Below are 20618 nucleotides of genomic sequence, written 5' to 3'. Positions count from 1 at the left end.
CCGTTGCATTCAACTATCCAATTTACACAACGGCATAGCTCCTCTTTGCAAAGAGATTGCAGTTAGACCGTCTGTATGAGGTCACACAGCAACGAAGTGGTGAAAACAAGATTCAAACCTGGGCAGTTTGGCTCTGACATGGATGGACTTCGCTACTACCAGCAAGCCCAGGACCCATGGTGGTCCTCGGAGGCTGCAGGATGACAAGAGAAAATGCCCCAGGTGGCTGGAGCCGAGGCAACCCTCTTGAAGATGTGGGTTACAAACGCACACTTCTTCCTTTGCGCACAAGACAGTCAGGAAAAGTTGCCGATTTCCCTTTACTTCTCTTCTCAGATCAATTCATCCTTCCTGGTTACAAACGCAGTTTCCACTGGTTTGCAGTGAAATTCTCCCCATTCTTTTTTCATCCACTCAAGACAAGGATTCATCTTTTTTAAATCGTGGACTTAGAAGGGAAAATTGGGAGACACCCCTTGCAGGTGACTCTGAGATTTGAAAACATGCTATAGAATTATGACAGGTTGGTTTTGGGGTTTTGTGTTTTTCATGTCTCAAATCGCTTACGTTCAGCTTTTTAAATCTTGCCAAAAAGCAAGGTTCATGGAAAAACTGCCACTTTTCCATGCTTAAAAAAAAAATTCTTTTAAAAAACAAATGCCCTAAAATTTTCACCAACTGGAGAACAGATGTATTCTGTATATCAGCAGGTCAGGGTCTACATATCCAGTATAGAAGAGCCAGCGGTCAGGTCAGCAAGGTAGGAGGGCAGTAACTGACCGCTGTAGCTCACCCGGTGCTGTGGCCAATGTGGATCCCAATGAATAATACTATGTGGCAACAAATGTCATGGTGATAATGTTTATGATGATGATGATGACGATGACGATGATGATGACCGTGTTTGACACAAGTATCCTGCAGGGCATTTGGCTAATACCCTGACCATGGCAACACCCAAAAAGCTCCATGAGGGAAAGGACTGTGTCTGAAATTACTCATCACTCTCTCCTGGCCCTGGCTCGTAGAAGGTGTGCAGTAAATATTCGTTGAATGAATAAATCAATGACTGAGTGAAACTCTAGTATGTAGCTTGATCTCATTCACTGGATTCACTCCTCACTAAAAGTAGCAGCTAGCTAGAAGCCAACGGAATGTTACATTGGAAAAAAGGTTACAGATCATCCCACTGAATAATAATCCCATTCATCTGATAAATGAGGAAACTGAGGCCCAGAAAAGTTAAGCAATCTGTGTAAGGTGGTTCAACCACATAGAGGGGAGTCAAGATTGGAGACAGGTTTGTAAAGTCCGGGAGCTCTGCTGTTTACATGACACCATTCTCCCAAGTCCCCTGGCATTCACGCCATCCCCATCTAAAAGAATAACCACAGGGGAGTAAATGCCCCCTCTGCCTGTCCTACAATGGGGGCAGCAGGGTTCCGTGGAGCCAGTGAGATTGGATTTGAATCCTGACTCTGCCAGTATTACCTTCACCATTGGCTTGACCTTCTTCCTTAAGCTTCAGTGACCTTATCTGGAAAATAAGGGGCCATTATGGTCCTTAATTCACTTCACTGTTGAGAAGTCTCTGTGAAATAATGTCCAGGAGGCCCTAAGCATGGTATCTACCACTTAGGAGGTGCTCGATAAATCATACATAATAGCACTATTTCATTCACACGTGCTCCAAGGCAGTCAAGCCATCCATCCCGGAGGAGGTGAGAGCATTAACAATAGGGCAGCCAGCCAGCTGACCCAACTGTCTCACATGAGCACACCTGCACAGGAAGGTAAGGGACAGTAGGACCTCCTAACTCATACATCCTTCCCTGTATCTTTGTCACCAGTGCTGATGAAAACAACACGATTCCTTGAGAACTGCTCCTTGACAGGTCATAAGCTGAGCTGGAAATTGTTCCTGTGGGTTGACGGTCTGCACCACAAGGCTGAGGACCTGTCACTCTGTAGTCATTACACTCTGTTCTCATGGGGTTACCTAGAAATCAGTAGAGAGCAGGTGGGGAAGCCTCCAAGCACAATTTTAGGAGCTGCATCTTAAACACCAAGGGCTGGGCCCCTTGTTAGAAGTCCCTTAGTAGACACTGCAGACAAAGAAACCCTTAGTCTGCCTGGGATCCCTTGTCTGTGGCTAAGGACTGTGACTTCCCAGGATTCTCAGTCCCAGAGTGCCCTGGTAAGTGTGGACACAGCCTCCGAGGATCGCTCCTTTGTTTCCGCTCCACACTCAGGCGTCACACACACCGTCCCTCGCCACTTTTCAACAGTCTGGAGGATGAATTGAGGGGTCAATGCACCTGGAACCGGGGAGAGCCCAAGAACAGGATTTTATGTGATGGAGACATTCTTCCCACTTCAGGTGGGGCTCTGTGTCTCAGCACAGGAGTAGAGAGTTTGTGCAGGGTCCAGAAGGGAGTTTCGGTTTTCCGACTTTACGAGGAGGCTCTTGGGGATGTCAATCATGGCACCTTGGCGCTCTGGCCTCGCCTAGACTGAATCACACATGTGCACACAGCCTGTCCCGACGAGCCCGGCGGAGAAACTGCTCTCGCAGCACTGATAATGCTGTCACCGCAGCCTTCTCACACCACATCTGCTACCCAAACGGATTTGCACAAATTGGCCATGAATAGGGGAAGGAAATGTGGTAGAACCTCAATAATCGGAAATTCTCATGTCCACAGGCCCTTTCTCCCCTAGAGACCGAACCGACATGGAAACAGCCAAATGCAGAGTTAGTGATCATCTAGATAGGGAACGGACTAAAGTATTCCTGTATTTTACCTTTTTAAAAATGTACACTACTAAGTAAAATCATTGTGTAAGTAAGGGACAGTTAAATCTACACAATATTCGTTCAACAGCAATACTGTGAACCCCATCTTGAGTTAGGATGTGCCTAGGTCACGTGTGAAATATAAACAAAGGAGAAAGCACGGCCCTGAAAATGTTATAAATTATGTAACTATTAGGGGAAGTAAAATGTCCTTTCATAAAGCAATTGGTGAATAAGTCAACAATATAAACCGTAAGACTACATAGCAGAGAATGTCTGTGTTGAAGGCTGTAAGAATTTAGTACATAGAAAAACCACTAAAGCTAGAACCCAGCCCACCAGTGAACATGTGGCTCTTTACAGGTAATTGTCAGCAACCACACACAGAGGAAATAAACAGGTAAAGAAAACAAATTACAAATACTTAACAGCACTTAACATTTAAAATCTATTCATTAACACAGGTTTTGGGAGGGAGTCTTCCTAGAAGCACTTAGTTGGCTATTAATTTGTGCTGATAATTACATGATGGCTGAAAATATCAAAACTTTAGCTTTAAATTTTATATAACTCTGATTTTACTATAATTCACAACATCCCTCCCCTCTCCCTTCCAACTGGTCTATATTTGTGTGGTTTTATCTTTATAAATCCTCCCAAATCTTGGGATAGAAGTGCCCAGCTCTCCAGAAATATATCCACTCAAAACTGCCCCAAATATAACTACTAATAAGGCAAAGAAGAAATACCAAAATGGAAATTCTTTGTTTCTTCCTTATTTCTTTCCTTCTATCTGTCTACTTTCCATCCATCTTTCCAGGCTTCCTTCCTTTATTTCCTCTTCCTACCTTAACTTCCTTCCATTCCACCATCCCTCCTTCTATCCTTCCATCCATCCTGCAAACACTTACTCAAGACCTGCCATGTATCAAAGAAACAGAGCTGAACAAAATAGTCATGGCGCCTAGCCTCAGCGTATTTACGATTTCTGCACAGCAAGCAGAGGGATCTAACCAATCTCAAAAATTTGAAATTACTTGTGACATGGAATGCACACATAGGCTGGGTCTCCCCCTTTTGTGCTAGAAACTGGGCGGATGTAAAAATAGTCTACTTCAAGAGCACCAGGCTGTACTCCAAAGTTCACAGTGGAAAAAGTTGGTGTGACAATGATGGACAAGTCATGTTGGTGCCAGGAGCCCTGGATTCAATTCCAAATCTTCAGAGAGCGATGGACACATACAGAAGGTTTAGCAATGTCCTGGCACAAACTAAGTGCTCATTCAAAGAGATTATCATCATTGTGAAAAATTCAACAGAGAGCACTTTCTTGGAAACAATACACATTGTCATGTTGCTTGATTTTATTCAACGAATTTGTATGGCTATTGACATTAGCTTTTTAAGGATATGTGATCAAAGCAATAGTGGTACTCCAGGTGATGTTCAAGTTCAGAGCTCATCCAGGCTTTCCCAAACACAGCATTGTTACCTGTAAAGGAAGCAGCTTTGGGCTGTGACAATTCATACATTCCCCAAATGGTATGACTTCTTAGAAAATTGCTGTCAGTGATGGAAACCAGAAGAAATCATCCACCAATGCCAAAGCAACAAACAAAAAACAAAACTTCAAAATTTTTGGGTTTATAGATCCTAGGTTTAGTTGTTTCATATAACCCATTTTGTGTATGGGAACAAGTCCAGATTCCTTCAAATTTGGAACATTAGAAAAGTAGCCAGAATGCCATTTAGATGAACAGTTTTCTTCTCTTTAGATCTGAGAATTTATAAAACGTTTTTTCTCTCTGTAAAGTAGTGTTCCAAGGCTCTTCCCAGGAGGTGGGTGACTACCTGGTCCGAGCACAAAAGATGATCTGGCTTCTTAAGGGACGTTGGTTCTTTGACAGAGCCAGGAATACAGGTTTCCTACTGCCCAGGACCTGGACCTTTCCACAGGAGAGAAGCCTGAACTCTGATCCTCTCGCCGGCTTGTTACCTTGGAAAGTTCTAGGAGCTCAAGAAGCTGGCAAGGGAAACTTCCACTCAGGATATATCTTGCTCATCTTGGGGAAAAAAAAGCTTGACATTCTTGAGCCTGAGTCAGACCCATATTTTCAAGCTTTCTTGGCACCAAACAATGAATTCCTAGTTGGTACACAGCTCTATGCCCCAGGGACACAGGAAAAGGCCTCCACTGGAGAAAGCTTGGGTACATTTTAGGAGCACCTCCCCAGTCTCAGAACTAAAACCTTTCTGTCCGTCCACTTTCTCCTCCCTTAGTTAGCTCACTTGCTTCTGAAAACTGCATCTCAAAGTTGATAGGGAGCCCCTGTGATCAGCTGACTTTTACAGATCGGAACTGAGGCTCAGAGAGGCCATCACGCTTGTTGTAACTGACAGGTACTCATCAGCCTCACATTTCTGGGCCTCTAGACTTCCTGGGCCATACCCCGTGGCACCTCAAGGATACTCTCTCTATCAATCCTGATGAAAAAAAAATACTGGTTTTCACCAGAGCAGTATTTCCTACTCCTGGCTGCACATCAAAATCACACAAGGGGCGGGGGGCTGGGTGGCACAGGCAGTTGAGTATCCAATTCTTGGTTTTGGCTTGGGTTGTGATCTCAGGGTCGTGAGATCGAGCCCTGCACTGGGCTCCAAACTCAGTGAGGTGTCTGCTAAAATTTCTCTCTCCCTCTCCCTCTGCCCCTTCCCACATTTGCTTGCACTCTCTCACTCTCTCAAATAAAGACATAAATCTTTTTTTAAAAATCATACAATAATACTTATTTAAAATGCAGATTCTCAGGCTCCACCCTTCCAGAGACTCCAGGTAAGAGTAGGATACAATATATGTATTTTTAGCCAGTTTCCCAGGTGATTCCGACATACCAGCTCAGGGCTACTCAGGAACTGGCATTAATAAAACCCATAACAGCAGAATGAAGCTACTTTCACCTTAGAAGTCTGAGTGGTCCAGCTCCTCACGCCTTCTAACAGTCCCCTACTGTTGGGTGCCTGAAAGAAGGGATTAGTCATTGCTTTCATCAGAAAGACTGATTAGCACAGAGGAAAACACCACACAGTGTAGGGCCGGAGACCAGTCATTTAGTTCAACTGTAATGTAATTCAAGTGGGGACCTTTTCCAAGCGCTGGAGCCCTGGGTGAGTCACTCAACTCCTTCTGGGGCTCAGGGGCTTTCTCTGTCAAGTCAGGCTCAAGAGGCAAACGTCACCTGAACCTGAGGAAGGGTCCTCTGCTCCTTAAAAGGAACATGATAAACAAGTATCATGGTGAGAGACTTTTAAAATTCCCTCCTAGGCCAGCCTGCAAGTTGCAATCAGCATCACTGAAAGCAAAGTTTGCTGAAAGGTGTCTGTAAACAGACCCCCCTCTGATACAGACCATGGCTCCCTAGTTCCGGCTGAAACATGTACCTATGTCTAAGCCAGACAGGTGAAGGGCTTCACACATTGTCCCTTCCTCACTTATATTTCTGTTACTGCTTCTTGATAATCCCTCCTCTACCCTACTCTATATGTCAGAGGTTAGTAAACTTCGGCCCACAGGCCAAATTCGGACTTCGGCCTATTTTTGTAAATAAATTTTTACTGAAACACGGCCATTCTCATTCACTGATGTATGATCGATGGCTGCATTTGTGCTACAGTCATAGAGCTGAGTGCAAAAGAGACAGTACGCGTCCTCTCCGTCTGCAAAACCCTAAGTATTTACTATCCAGTCCTTTACAGAAAAAGTGTGCTGACCTCCGCTACAGCCAGTCTTTTTCAGACATTTTTGGCCATGATCCACAGTAAGCACACTTTACAAGGAGACCTAGTAGACACATAGATACTTATGTGTGTATTTATATATACATATTTCTTGGAATAATATTTACCTTTACTAAACGCAATGCGTTCTAAGAGGTTTCTAGTCTATTCATTTTTTTTTTCAAAAGCTGTCATGACATTTTATTAATCTCCTGACCTCAAATGAGTCTTGATTCATATTTGGAAAACACTGCTTTAAACAAACTGAACAACTGGCTACTTGCAACACATGTCCCCTGCTCTCCAACCTCTATTTCTTTCTTGGCATTGCTCCCTCCATCTGGCAGGGCCTGGTCCTTTCATCTCTATGTCTACAAATCCTTCCCATTCTTTAAGAACCAGCCCAGCTTCCATCCCTTTCCTGAAGTCTGCTTTGAACCTCCAGTCCCAAAGCATTTTCTCATCTCCCACAGCATTTTTTCTCTTCCTCTATTATAGAAATTTAATGTTTCTGTGCTGCAGAACAGTCATCTAGGAATCTGTGCATCTTTCTAATGATGTACCCAAAGATCTTGTATTTCTTAAGGGTATGGTCAGAAGCATTTTGTATTCTAAATGCCATGCAGTACAGTGCCTGGTACTCTGTAAGTACTGAATAAATGTTTATTAAATTAAAGTAAGCACATATTTTTTACTAAGGGTATAATATAGTTTATGCATGTAATATTTTATCCTTCAATGTTAAAGCCTGTGAATATATGGTATATTGTGAGTGCGCAATAAATGCTTATAAAGACAAAGAGAGAGGGAGGGATAACCTGGGCTTTCCAGTTTCCATTCCAGTTGCTAGACTGTATTATTGGAGAAGGTATCATGGCTTAGACTGACATAAGCACAACTACTAGCCATACATTCTGAGTCTAAACAATAGCACTTGAGAGATCTTGATATGTTCTCTGCTTTCCCAAGGAAACAAAAATGCACACTATCCCTCCCAGACCATTAACTGAAATGCCACTAGAGTAGGTAAGGGGAAAATTCCTCAGAATAAAATTTCTTCAGGAATCCCAATATATCCTGAAATACTGTTGTTATAACCAGTTCGAGTGGTTTTACTGCAATCTGTTTAAGCATGACCAAACAGGACTTATTCTCAGGAATTCAAGGATGGTTGGATATCAGCAAGTCAATCATGATATTTTATGACATTCATAATAAAGGAGAGAAAAGTATTAGTATATCACTAGATTCTGAAAGGACACCTGATAAATCCAGCAGCTGTTCCTACAAGGTTCTAATAAAAATGAAAATAGGAAAAAAATATCTACATAGACCTTATAGAGATTTTACCAACATTAAAAAGCAATCACCAGAGTGCCTGGGTGGCTCAGTCGGTTGAGTGCCTGACTCTTGATTTCCACTCAGGTCATGATCTCAGGGTCATGAGATCGAGCCCCACATAGGGCTCTGCACTCAGCACACAGCTTGAGATTCCCTCTCTCTTTTCCTTTGCCCCCCCCAAATGAATAAATAAAATCTTTTTTAAAAATTTTAAAAAGCAATCACCAAAACAGATGGTAAAATGTTAAATCCATTTCCATTAAAATCATGAATTATCACATTATTTAATATAATTCTGAAGATTGTACCTAATGCAATAAGAATATGACATAAAGGGTAAAAATATTAAAAAAGTAAACATAAAAAATCTTTTAGTCACAGATTATATGACTGTATACCTTTTAAAAATCATAAGAGATTATAGACATTTTAGAAAAGAAAATGCTGTAATTAATACTAGAATGTGCTAAGGTGGTTGCAAAGGAGAGAAAAGGCATATTAATCAATAGCCTCTCCTTATATAAGAACCAAAGAAATTAGAAAGAAAAATGAGGATATAAACATTAAAATCAAAGCTGTTAAAAGCTCTATAGGACATGTGACCCAGTTTCTTCAATTAATAAATTAGAAAGAGAACACGTGAAAGGAGATATGCAGATTGAAAGATACTTAAGAGATATCAACCAGTTATAAAGTAAGATGTTTTGGATCCCAATTGAAAAAAATGAACTATTAAGGAAGGGGTGAGAATAGGAGAAAGTATTAAGAAATTACTTTTGATGGGTATTAAGGAGGTCATGTATTGCATGGAGCACTGGGTGTTATACGAAAATAATGAATCAGGGAACACTACATCAAAAACTAATGATGTACTACTGTACGGGGACTAACATAACATATAAAAATAATAATAATAATAATAATAATAATAATAATAAAGAAATTACTTTTGGCACTCCACTTCTGCCTTTCTGTTTAGGGTGTTAAAATCTATAAGAGAATGCCTCTCCTACCCCAGTAATAAGAAAAGGACAGGAAACCTATAAAATCATAACTTTTCTTGAACTCATTAGAAATACGAGGGCATAAGGCGATAAAGTAAGTGAATTCCAAAAAGTGACAAGCTCCTTCAAGGAGCAATCGGACACAAAACCATCTCCCCTTTGGCAGATCACAAGAAAAAGAGGATGCTTCCATACAAGTGAAAACTAAGGAGTCACTTAAGAGTTTCAAAAATTCTTAAAGGCCAAGTATAGCCCATCATGTTGGCTTAAAATTGCTTGAAGTCCCAGATACAAGGGACATATTTCCAAGTTATTTCCCAGAAACCTTCACTGGGTGCTCACAGAAAAGACTGGAAACAGAGAGGGAGACCCAGTGGTGCCGGCAGGCAGGCAATGATCAGCTGCTGAGAGACTAGCACGAAGCCCCTCCAGTTCCCCAAACCTTTCTTTCATAGGAAACAAAATGTTTACACTTTTGGATATACAAGTTGCAAACTTTCTCATCCCAAGAACCCATGCAAAAATCCATTGTTACTGGAATAGGGATTGAAGGAAAAACTCTCTGCCCTTGGGAAAGGGTAGGAAACCTTTTTGGGCCCAGAATCTTACTTCCAATACTAAGCAGAGGTCTGCTGCCACTGGAGAAGCATCAAGCACCTGACGATAGAGGTCTATCTTGTATCACAGACATGCAGTCATTATTGAAAGCTGCAAATTAAACAGAAACACTGAAAAATCTCCTACAGCACTCCATCTTTGCTTTTGGCACACAGTAAAAACATCCCACTTCTGGAAGAATTTGAACCCTATGCAACACTAAAAATCATAATAGAAACAATAAAACCCAAACCCAGCTCAACTCCTGACTAGATTAATTTAAATAAAAGAAGTGGTATGTCCATTTCTATAAATAAATATTGCTTACCTGAATCTCTACTGTTCTTATATACATACTGTCTAGCATTCAATGAAAAATTATGAGATACACAAAAAGCAAGAAAGACTAAACCATTGTTTTATCAAGAGATAAAGCAATCAAGAGAACCAGAGTCAGAGATAAACTAGATATTAGAAATAACAGACAGGGAGCTTGGAATAACTATGTTTGATATGTTAAATGATCGAATGAACGAAAAGATAAGCAACATATATAAACAGATGGGGAATTTTCTCACCGAGATGAGAATTATGAGAGTCAAAGAGAAATGCTAGAAATAAAAAACAGTATCAGAAATGAAGAATTCCTTCCCTAGGCTCATCAAAAGATTAGACACAGCTAAGGAAAGAATCAATGACTTAAAGATAATGACAATAGAAACTACCTAATGGAAACACAAAAGAAAAAAAAGTAAATAAAACCAAACAGTATGTGTAAAGAGCTTTGAGACAACATATGGTCACAAATCATCTAACACATGTGTAATCAGAACCCCAGAAGAAGAAGAGAGAGAAACAGGAAGGAGAAATATTTAAAAAGATAAAGGCTGAGAATTTTCTAAAATTAATGAAAGCCGATAAGCAATAGATCCAAGAATCCCCAAAACCCCAAGCAAGGTTAAAGACAAAAACCAGCACCTAGATATATTATAATTAAACTGTTGAAACAAAACATAAAAAGAAAATATTGAAGGCAGCAAGAGGTAGGGGTTGGGAAGAGTTTAAACACAGAGGAACAGAGACAAAAACTGAGACAAGAACCCTTCTTAGGAAGTATGCAAGCCAGAAGACAATGAAATAACATCTTCAAAATACTGAAAAAAAGAAATGAATTTTTAACATTTTAGGTGAGATAATGGTACTGTGGAATTATATATTTTTTCTCAATAGCCTTTATACTAAAGATTCGGGCCAGGGATTGTGTCACACGAACCAGAGAGGAGAGCTCGCCTCTTAGACGAAGGTAGAGATAAAGCAAGACCGGCCATGAGTTGATGATGATTGAAACTGGGTGATAAGCAGATGGGGATTCAGTGATATCCTCTCTACTCTCATAAAACTTTTAAAATTGCCATATTAGAAACTTTTGTAAAGAAATGGAAATTCTAGAATATTTTTTATTTGAGTACAGTTGACACACAACGTTACATTAGTTTCAGGTACACAACAGAGTGATTCATCTTCTCTATACATTATGCTGCGCTCACCACAAGCATAGCTACCATCTGCCACCGTAGAACACTATCACAATACCATTGACTATATTTCCTATGCTGTGCTTTTCATCCCCATGACTTACTCATTCCATAACTAGAAACCTGGATCTCCCACTCCCCTTCACTTATTTTGCCCATCCCTCCACCTCCCCTGCCCCTCTAACAACCACCAGTTTACTCTTTGCATTTAAGAGTCTGTTTGTCTGTTTATTTCTTTTTTTCTTTATTCATTTGTTTTGTTTCTTAAATTCCACATATAAGTGAAATCACACAGTACTCGTTTTTCTCTGACTGACCTATTTCACTTGGACCCTCTGAGTCCATCCATGTTGATGCAAATGGCAAGATCTCATTCTTTTTATGGCTGAGTAATATTCCACTGTGTGCATATATATATACACACACACACACATATATACCACATTTTCTTTATCCATTCATCTATGGATAAGACACTTGGTGATTTTGCTTTTTGGTTTTTTATTCATTTGTTTTGTTTTTTAGATTCCACACTTGATCTTAGCCAAAAGGCCAAAAAGCAATTATGTTTAAGATTCCACATATGAATGAAATCATATAGTATTTATGCTTCTCAGTCTGACATTTCACTTGGCATACTTTCTTGGTCTATCTATGTTGTTGCAAATGGAACAATCTCATCCTTTTATGGCTGTGTAATATTCCATCTCACACACACACACACACACACACACACACACACACACACACACACTACATCTTCCCTTATCCATTCCTCTGTCAATGGACACATAGGTTGCTTCCATATCTTGGCTATTGTAAATAATGCTGCAATGAACACAGAGGTGCATATATCTTTTCCAATTAGTGTTTTCATCTTCTTAAATACCCACCATACACAAAAATAAATTCCAAATGGATTTGAGACCTAAGTGTAAGACCTGAAAGCATAAAAATCCTAGAAGAGAAAACAGTCAATAATGTCTCTGACATTGGCCACAGAAACATTTTTCTAGGTATGTCTCCTAATGCAAGGGAAAAGAAAGCTACTGAGGCTACATAAAAATAAAATGCTTTTGCACAGGAAAGGCAACCATCAACAAAACAAAAAAGGCAACCTACTGAATGGGAGAAGATATTTGCAAATAATATACCTGATAAGGGGTTAATATCCAAAACATATAAAGAACTTATGCAACTCAACACCAAAAAACCCCAAACAATCTGATTTAAAAATGGGCAGATGACCTGAATAGACATTTTCCCAAAGAAGACACAGATGGCCAACAGACACATGAAAGGATACTCAACATCACTCATCATCAGGGGAATGGAAACCCAAACCACAATGAGATGTCACCTTACACCTGTCAGAATGGCTGAAATCAAGAACACAAGAAACAGCAGGTGTTGGTGAGGATGTGGAGAAAGGGGGACCCTCAGGCACAGCTCCTGGGAATGCAAACTGGTGCCACCACTATGGAAGAGTGTGGAGGTTCATTAAACACTTAAAAACAGAATTACCATATGATCCAAAAGTGGATTTTTTTTTAAAAAAAGAGAAAAAAGTGGACAGAAGAGATGAGTGTATCATAGCTCATATCCCACCAGGTTTCTCTGATTTTTTTCCTCTAATTATCTCTTCCCATGGTCTTTGATTCACAGTGGGGTCGCAGATCTCCAAACTGGAGTCACACAGTGCAGTGCTGCAGCCACAGCCACCCTCTCCAGTGACATCACCCCAGCAAAACCTACCAGTGCCAAAGCTCTCTTCTCCACACAGAGAGCACCGTCCTGAGTCCATCAGATTGGAGAAGAATCTCCATCCCGCTGGGGTCTCATATACAGGGACCTTCATTGATTTGGCCACTCTGAAAAATTAAATTCAAGGCAACAGTCAATTCATATATCTCTTCTCCTTTCTTTTCTCAGCACAGAAGGAAGTCTATAGAATTTATTAACTCCATAACTAGATTTCAGAATATTCTGGACAGTGTTGACATTTTTCAGGATGTTAAGCCATAAGGAGAAAATGATAAAGAGTCTATTCCAGTGGTTCTCAGTTTTGCTTTCCCCATAATCTAGAAAATATTAACTTAATGTATAAGATAGTCTCACATTTATGTTTCCCTTCTATAAAGGTTCCTTTATCTTCATGGTAAGATCCCACTTGGGGATCTCAGAATCTAAATTAAGAAGGAGTTTGGAAACAAACACTTTGGAACATTGTTTAACAGTATCTACTAAAGATGAATATATACATATCCTACGAACCAGCAATTCAACTCCTAGAAATTACTAATGATGTGTAGTGGACACTGTGGTATATAGCTCTGCTTCACTGCCAACACACACACACACACACACACACACACACACACACACACACACACACACTAGGACTTTCAGGATTGGAACCCTCATTCTACCAGCATCTAGAAATGTTGATGGCTAACAGCTCACAGATGTGGCCCCCACTCTCTACCAAAGAGAGATGTTATACTCAAAATCATGCTTCCTTTCCGGGGTCAATCCATATTCAATGACTGGTAAATGCGGTCTGATTAAGGTCTAGCCTCCTTGCCGCTATTTGGCACAACTCTGTGGGACCATTTCAGCTGGAGAGCTCCCCATACTTTGGCTGAGACCTTTGCTGTGACTACAGTGCAGTCCCAACTTCTCTCATGGTTTCCAATTCCCCTTCCTTGCTCCCTCTTAGGTACTGATCTTAAAGACAGCTTTGGCGTTGATGGTAGAAAGGAATGAGCTTCTTGCAAGCAAACCTCTCTCAGGGCTGCTACCTGGGGAACCCAGTGTGTGACATTACCCAACAGAATATACACACAAGATTTTACCAAAATGATCATAAAATCACAATTCATAAGAACTGAACAAACCAAAAGTCTACTGAGTAGAATGGACAGATGATTTGTGACATAAAATCCACTACCATGAATTTCATCGAACAAACTACTGCCACATGCAACAACTTGCATGAGTCTCACAAACATTACATCAAGTAAAAGCAACTGGGAGCAAGAAAATATAGACTGTATTGTTCCACTTAGATAAACTTCAAGAACAGCTAAAACTAATCAGTGCTGTCACAATTCAGGCTCAGAGAGGATCAGAGAGGTCAAGTGTTGTGTTTAAGCTTTCACAGAGGTAAGAGGCAAAGAGAGAATTTGGACCCAAGTCTGCTTAATTTCTGCTCACGTTCCATTCCAATATACCATGTTGTCTGCCCAAATGTTTTAAGAGGTATGTAGATCACAGAGTATGTTGGGGAATGATCTGGTACTGTACCATTGACCTGAAGAGTCTCAGCTTCCCCACATGCAGGCAACCAAAAAGCAAAAACACCAAATGCCTACCACCAGTAAGATTTAATTTTTCAAAGGCTATAAGTGCTGGAGGTGGCCAGGGAGAGGAACCAGTGAGGGCATCCTGGCGAAGAAGAGGAAGAAAGGTGCACAGAGGACAAAGGACACAATGTAACAATGATTTCTTTAGGTTTGTTTTGTGGCCAGTTAAAGAAAAAAAAAATCTAGAAACTCTTGCCACAGGAAAGTGAACACCTTTCCATAATATCCAAATATAACTGATGTGTTCAGGATCTTGAAAAATTGTATGCTAAATCCCTTTCAAGTTTGCTTTGAAAAGAAGCACTTTGTAGATGTTTGGGTATTACATCAAAGGTTCTGTTGTTATTGTTGTTTTAATGGGCTAAGAAAGATACTCAATCGTACTTATATCCTGGTAGGAACAATGAAATAAATCCTCCCCAAATTGTAGATCAAATGTAAATTTTCACAGCCATTAATTTCATTGTCAGAAGCTGAAGGAAGCAGGAATAATTCACACAGAAGCTTTCCAGAATCAGCACATAGTAAAGCCTAGGTCAAATTAATTTAGCAAATATGAATGCATATGATTACCAAATAGAATGTGCAACATGGAGTAGATGTAAGGGTAAGAAAAAGGGCAGAGAGTGTGGGGATGTATATTTTCTGGCTAAAACATTCTTGTAGGTTGGAAGCCAAGTTGGCAGATCTGAAGGGAGGAGAAAGGATTTCCCTTGCTCCCACCCTTCCCAATTAATCACTGTCAGGAGGTCACCAGGCTGAGGGCTGAGGCTGGATTTTAAAGGACCGGATACTTCTACAACTGTAAGTCCCAGTTGCAGCTATGCAAGCTAAGATAACAATATGGGTAATTAAATTCCGGGATCCTGAGCATTAGCTGATTGTGCCCTAGAGTCAGAAAGGAATTCCCCTCCCTCCTCCCTCTGCTGGACTTGGGATCCATCCCAAACACAGCGTTCAGCAGATATCATGCTCTAGACTGGTTTTTGGCAGGAGACCCCCTAGAGATTTTCTGAAAACTTAAAATGAAGCTGCTCGTGCTGAGGGTCTTCACCCCTCATGAGCGCTGCCGCCATGTGTTGGAGACGAACATAGAGTTCACGTCCTAGGAAGGACCAGAGTATGAAGAAAAAAAGAAAATCAGCCCAACTACAATTTTCCTGCAAATGGGAATTGAGTTCTGGTATTTAAACAACAAAACAGGGGCGCCTGGGTGGTGCAGTTAAATCTCTGCCGCTTGGCTTCGGCTCTAGTCATGATCTCAGGGTCCTGAGATTGAGCCCTGTGGGGGGCTCCACGCCCAGCATGGAGTCTGCTTGAGATTATTTCTCCCTCTCCCTCTGCCCCTCCTCCCTCCTTGCACATGCTCTCTCTCTGTCTCAAATAAGTAAATCTTAAGAAGAAGGAGGAGGAGGAGGAGGAGGAGGAGGAGGAGGAGGAGGAGGAGGAGGAGGAGGAGGAGAAACAAAAAGAACTATGGTGGATGTAACCTTTTCTGTGATTTTCTTTTTGTTTTTTTGTTTTTTGGGGTTTTTTTTTTTTACATTTTTTTTATTATGATATGTTAGTCACCCTACAGTACATCCTTAGTTTTTGATGTAGTGTTCCATGATTGTTTGCGTATAACACCCAGTGCTCCATGTAATACGTGCCCTTCTTAATACTCATCACTGGGCTAGCCCATCCCCCACCCCCTCCCCTCTGAAGCCCTCAATTTGTTTCCCAGAGTACATAGTCTCTCGTGGTTCATTTTTAAACCTCTAAAAATGTGGCTTCAGGTTGGAAACAGCCTCAACCTATCTTCCTAAAGTTTCTCTCATGAAAGTCACTATAAGCTCCTAATAACTGGACCATCTCTTATTTTTCAAATATGTGCTCTCATTTTTGCTGTTGTTGGCTACTCTTGAGTTCTTCTTCGTGCTTTTCATTTTACCTGGATTAATCCTTTCCAATCTCTGTCGAAATCCTTCATGTTGCTTCAAGACCTATCTTAAATGCCCTGCCACCATGAAGCCTGTGGCAAAGGCTGCTAGGTAACCAATAAACCCATCTCTTCTCCTGGACACACAGCTGGACTATACTTCCCAACCTCCCCCCCCCCCCCCCCCCAGTTAGCTGGGGCCACATGGTGGAGTTCCAGCCAATGGTACTTGAGTGGAAATGACATATACCCGTTTCAGATCTGGCTATTAAAACTTCCCATCCTCCATGTTCTTTCTCCTTCTGCCAGCTTACAGTAGACAAGCCCAGCAAACCTGGAAGCTATACATTGAAGATGGTAGACCCACCGTATGGAAGAATCTAGGTCTCTAAATTGCCTTTTGGAGCAGAATCAACCACCAATTAGGAACACTTGTTTTTAACTTTTTTTTTTTAAGATTATTTATTTATTTATTTATTTGAGACAGAGAAAGCATAAGTGGGGGGAGTGGCAGAGGGAGAGGGAGAAGCAGACTCCCCGCTGAGCAGGGAGCCCGATTAGTTAGTCAATTGAATATCCTCTTTCAGAAAGTGCCTGTTGAAGACTTTTGCCCAAGAATTTAAAAAAAAAAGTTCATCTGCCTTTTTTACTGATGTGTAAGAGGTTTTTAAAAAAGATTTTATTTATTTATTTGACACAGAGAGAGAGAGCACAAGCAGGGGGAGTGGCAGGCAGAGAGAAAGGGAGAGGAAGACTCCCCACAAGTCAGGGGGAACCCGATGTGGACCTGATCCCAGGACCCTAAGATCATGACCTGAGCCAAAGGCTTAATGGACTAAGCCACCCAGGCACCCCTGTTTTTAACTTTTGATGTCTGAGAATATTGTATTGTAGTAGCAGTTCCATTATCTTAATCAATATAACCCTTCCTCATCATTACAAACAATCCAAAGTAACCCTTCCTGCTACTATGTTTCCTCTCACTTGGTATAGGTCTTCACGTTCATGTTGTCATTGCGGATGTTATCACATCCTTAACACTTTTCTTCCACACACATATGCACACTACTATCACTACCACTGTCTTAGAAGTTCTTTGAGGCAGGAAGTACATCCTACCTACTGTTATAGCTCTTCAATGTTTAAGGGTAATTTCGCACCGTCAGTTTTACCCTTAATAAATTTGGTATGATTTCAGTTGACTAATATCGATTATTTAAGGGGTGTTAATGGATAGCAGGGGGCAAAGTATCTCTATTTTATGGTCTTTTTTTCCTTGTAGTTTCCTAAAAATATAACTAAGTCATTTCTGCATGTTTTTTAATTTATTTATTTTAAAAGATTATTTATTCACTTATTTGAGAGACAGAAAGTGAGCGGGGGGCAGGGAGGGGCAGAGGGAGAGGGATAATCCCAAGAAGACTCTGTGCTGAGCATGGAGCCACGCAAGAGGCTCAGTCTCAGCACCCTGAGATCACGAGAGTCAGGTGCTTAACCAACCGAGCCACCCAGGCACCCACCACGTGTTTTATTTAAATTTGTCATTTTGAGAACGAGAATTTCACAAGATGTTAATTAGCAGGGTTATCAGGATGAGACCAAGGCATTTCTTGGGAATAAAGATCTCATAGATTTAGGGCAATGACTAACTGAAAATCAAAGGTTTGAGGAGCAGGAGAATACATTTTTCTATTTCACCACTCTGGCCATCACCCTACCCTCATGTGATCAAACAAGAGAAGAGATACAAAAGCATCCTAACAGTGCCCTAAAAGCTTACCAAATTAAGGGGCGCTGCCATAGACATCTTTGTGCCTCCAGCACAGTGCACAGCTATGGTCGTTCTTCAAATATCTCTTAACCTAATCATACAGTACTACATCATTATGTTGATACACTCTACTGGAATATCAATGATTAATGACTCTCTTTCAGCACGTGAGAGAATAGCCAAATAAAAAATGATTGATTATATCAAGCATATGAAGCATACCCAGCTGCTCTTGGAATCCTACTTCAACAAAGCTACAGTAGACTTAAAGAGAACAAGATCCAGGGTCCTCTTCTTTTGACTTATCTTCAAATGTCCACTTTCTTGAAAGCCAAGCAGGGCTCATGACTATTTTCTACACACTGAACTCTTAGCCCCATTTTTAAAAGCCCCCAATAGCAAAGAGTAGAAGATATTTGCATCGCATACACTCAACAAAAGACTTATATGCAGTTTACATTTTAAAACTCTTATACAGGGTGCCTGGGTGGCTCAGTTGGTTAAGTGACTGCCTTCAGCTCAGGTCATGATCCCAGAGTCCTGGGATTGAACCCCGTATCAGGCTCCCTCTGTTCTGCAGGGAGCCTGCTTCTCCCTCTCCCTCTGTCTGCCACTCCCTCTGCTTGTGCTTTCTCTTCGTGTCAAATAAATAAATAAAATCTTTTCTTAAAAAAACCTCTTATACATCAGTAAAAAAGGCAGATAACTTTTTTTAAAAGTCTTGGGAAAAAGTTCTGAACAAGCACTTTGTAAAAGAGGATATTTAATTGACTAATTAGCATATGAAAGATGCTATCAGTAAAGATTATGTAACTGCAAATTAAAACCACAATGAGATAAGACTACACACCCATAACACCAGCTGAAAAGAGTGGTAGTGCCAAGTGCTGGTGAAGATAGGGAATTCACTATTGCTAAAGGAATGCAAATCAGTACTGACTATGGCAGATTTATTTATGTGACATATTTACACAAAGGAGTAGCATAGAAGAGAGAAAATGAACAAGCTACCACTACACAGAAAGACATGAATGCATCACATAAATATAACATTGAGCTAAAGTCAGCACAGAGGAATATATACCGTATGATTCAATTTACAAATAATTCAAAGTAGACAAAACTAGTCGCTGACTTTGGTCTAGGCAATTATTTCTGGGGTAGGACACTGAAAGCACAGGCAACAAAAGCAAAAATAAACAAGTGGGACTACGTAAACCAGAAAGTTACTACATAGCAAAGGAAACTACCAACAAAATGAAAAGACAACCTATGAAACAGGAAAAAGTATTTGTGAACCCTATATCCAATAAGGGGTTAATATCCAAAATACATAAGGAACACCTACAACTCCATAACAAGAAAACAAACAATTTAATAAAAAAACGGGTGAAGGATCTGAATACACATTTTTCTGAAGAACACATACAAATGGCCAACAGATATATGAAAAGATGCTCAATATTACTAATCATCAGGGAAATGCAAATGAAAACCATAATGAGATACCACTTCACACCTGTTAGAATGGCTATTTAAAAAAAGACAATAGATAAGAGCTGGCAAGGATGTGGAGAGAAGTGAACCCTTGTGCACTGTTGATGGGAATGTAAATTGGCACAGCCACCATTGAAAATATATGGAAGTTCCTCAAAAAATTAAAAAATAGTTACCATATGATCCAGCAATCTGACTTCTGGGTATATACCCAAAGCAAATGAAAACAGGATCTCAAAAGATAATCTGCACGTCCATGTTCACTGCATAATTGTTTACAATAGTCAAGATATGGAAACAGCCTACATGTCTGTCAACGGAACAGATGAATGGATAAAGAAGATGTGGTGTGTGTGTGCGTATATATATATACACTGACTATTATTCAGTCATAAAAAAGAAGGAAATCCTGCCATTTGCAACAACATGGACGAACCTGGAGGGCATTCTGCTAAGTCAAATAAGCCAGGCAGAGAACAAAAAATACTCCACGGTATCCCTTATATACAGAGTCTAAAAAAAAAGTCAAACTCACAGAAGCAGAGAATAGATTGGTGGTTGCCAAGACCTAGGGGATGGGGAAAATGGGAAGACATTGGTCAAAAGGCACAAACTTCCAGTCAAGATGAGTAAGTTCTGAGGACCTAATATACAGCATGGTGACTATAGTTAGTAATACATATTGTATACTTGAAATTTGCTAAGAGTAGCACTCTCATAAAAAAAATAAGTAATTATGTGCTGTGATGAATGTGTTAATTAACTTGACTGTAGTAACATTTGTGATAATCATTGGTGATGAAGTCAGGGTAGCGGTTATCTCTGCGGAGGGAGGGAGGAAGTAGAAATTGAAGTGGAGAACAAGGGAGATTCAGGAGTGCTGTTTTGTTACTTGATCTAGATGTTAGTTACATGGGAATGTGCCCTTTGTGAAAAGTCCTTGAGTGACTTGAGTCGTCCTTTTCTTTATATACATTATACTTCCACAAACATTTATTTAAAAGAAAAAGCCCACT

General features: G+C 40.4%; 1 protein-coding gene across 1 annotated transcript in view; it reads right to left on the bottom strand.

Moving 5' to 3' along the window:
- Positions 1–20618, bottom strand: part of PGM5 (phosphoglucomutase 5) — a 190350-nt gene that overhangs the window by 63891 nt on the left and 105841 nt on the right. Inside the window, exon 7 of the mRNA XM_026519317.4 lies at positions 12804–12919. Within this exon, the coding sequence (XP_026375102.1) occupies positions 12804–12919 (116 nt within the window). The remainder of the gene's footprint in view (positions 1–12803; positions 12920–20618) is intronic.

Source organism: Ursus arctos, unplaced genomic scaffold, assembly GCF_023065955.2.
Source record: "Ursus arctos isolate Adak ecotype North America unplaced genomic scaffold, UrsArc2.0 scaffold_33, whole genome shotgun sequence".
NCBI lineage: Eukaryota > Metazoa > Chordata > Mammalia > Carnivora > Ursidae > Ursus > Ursus arctos.
This window is presented reverse-complemented; position numbering and strand designations above follow the sequence as displayed.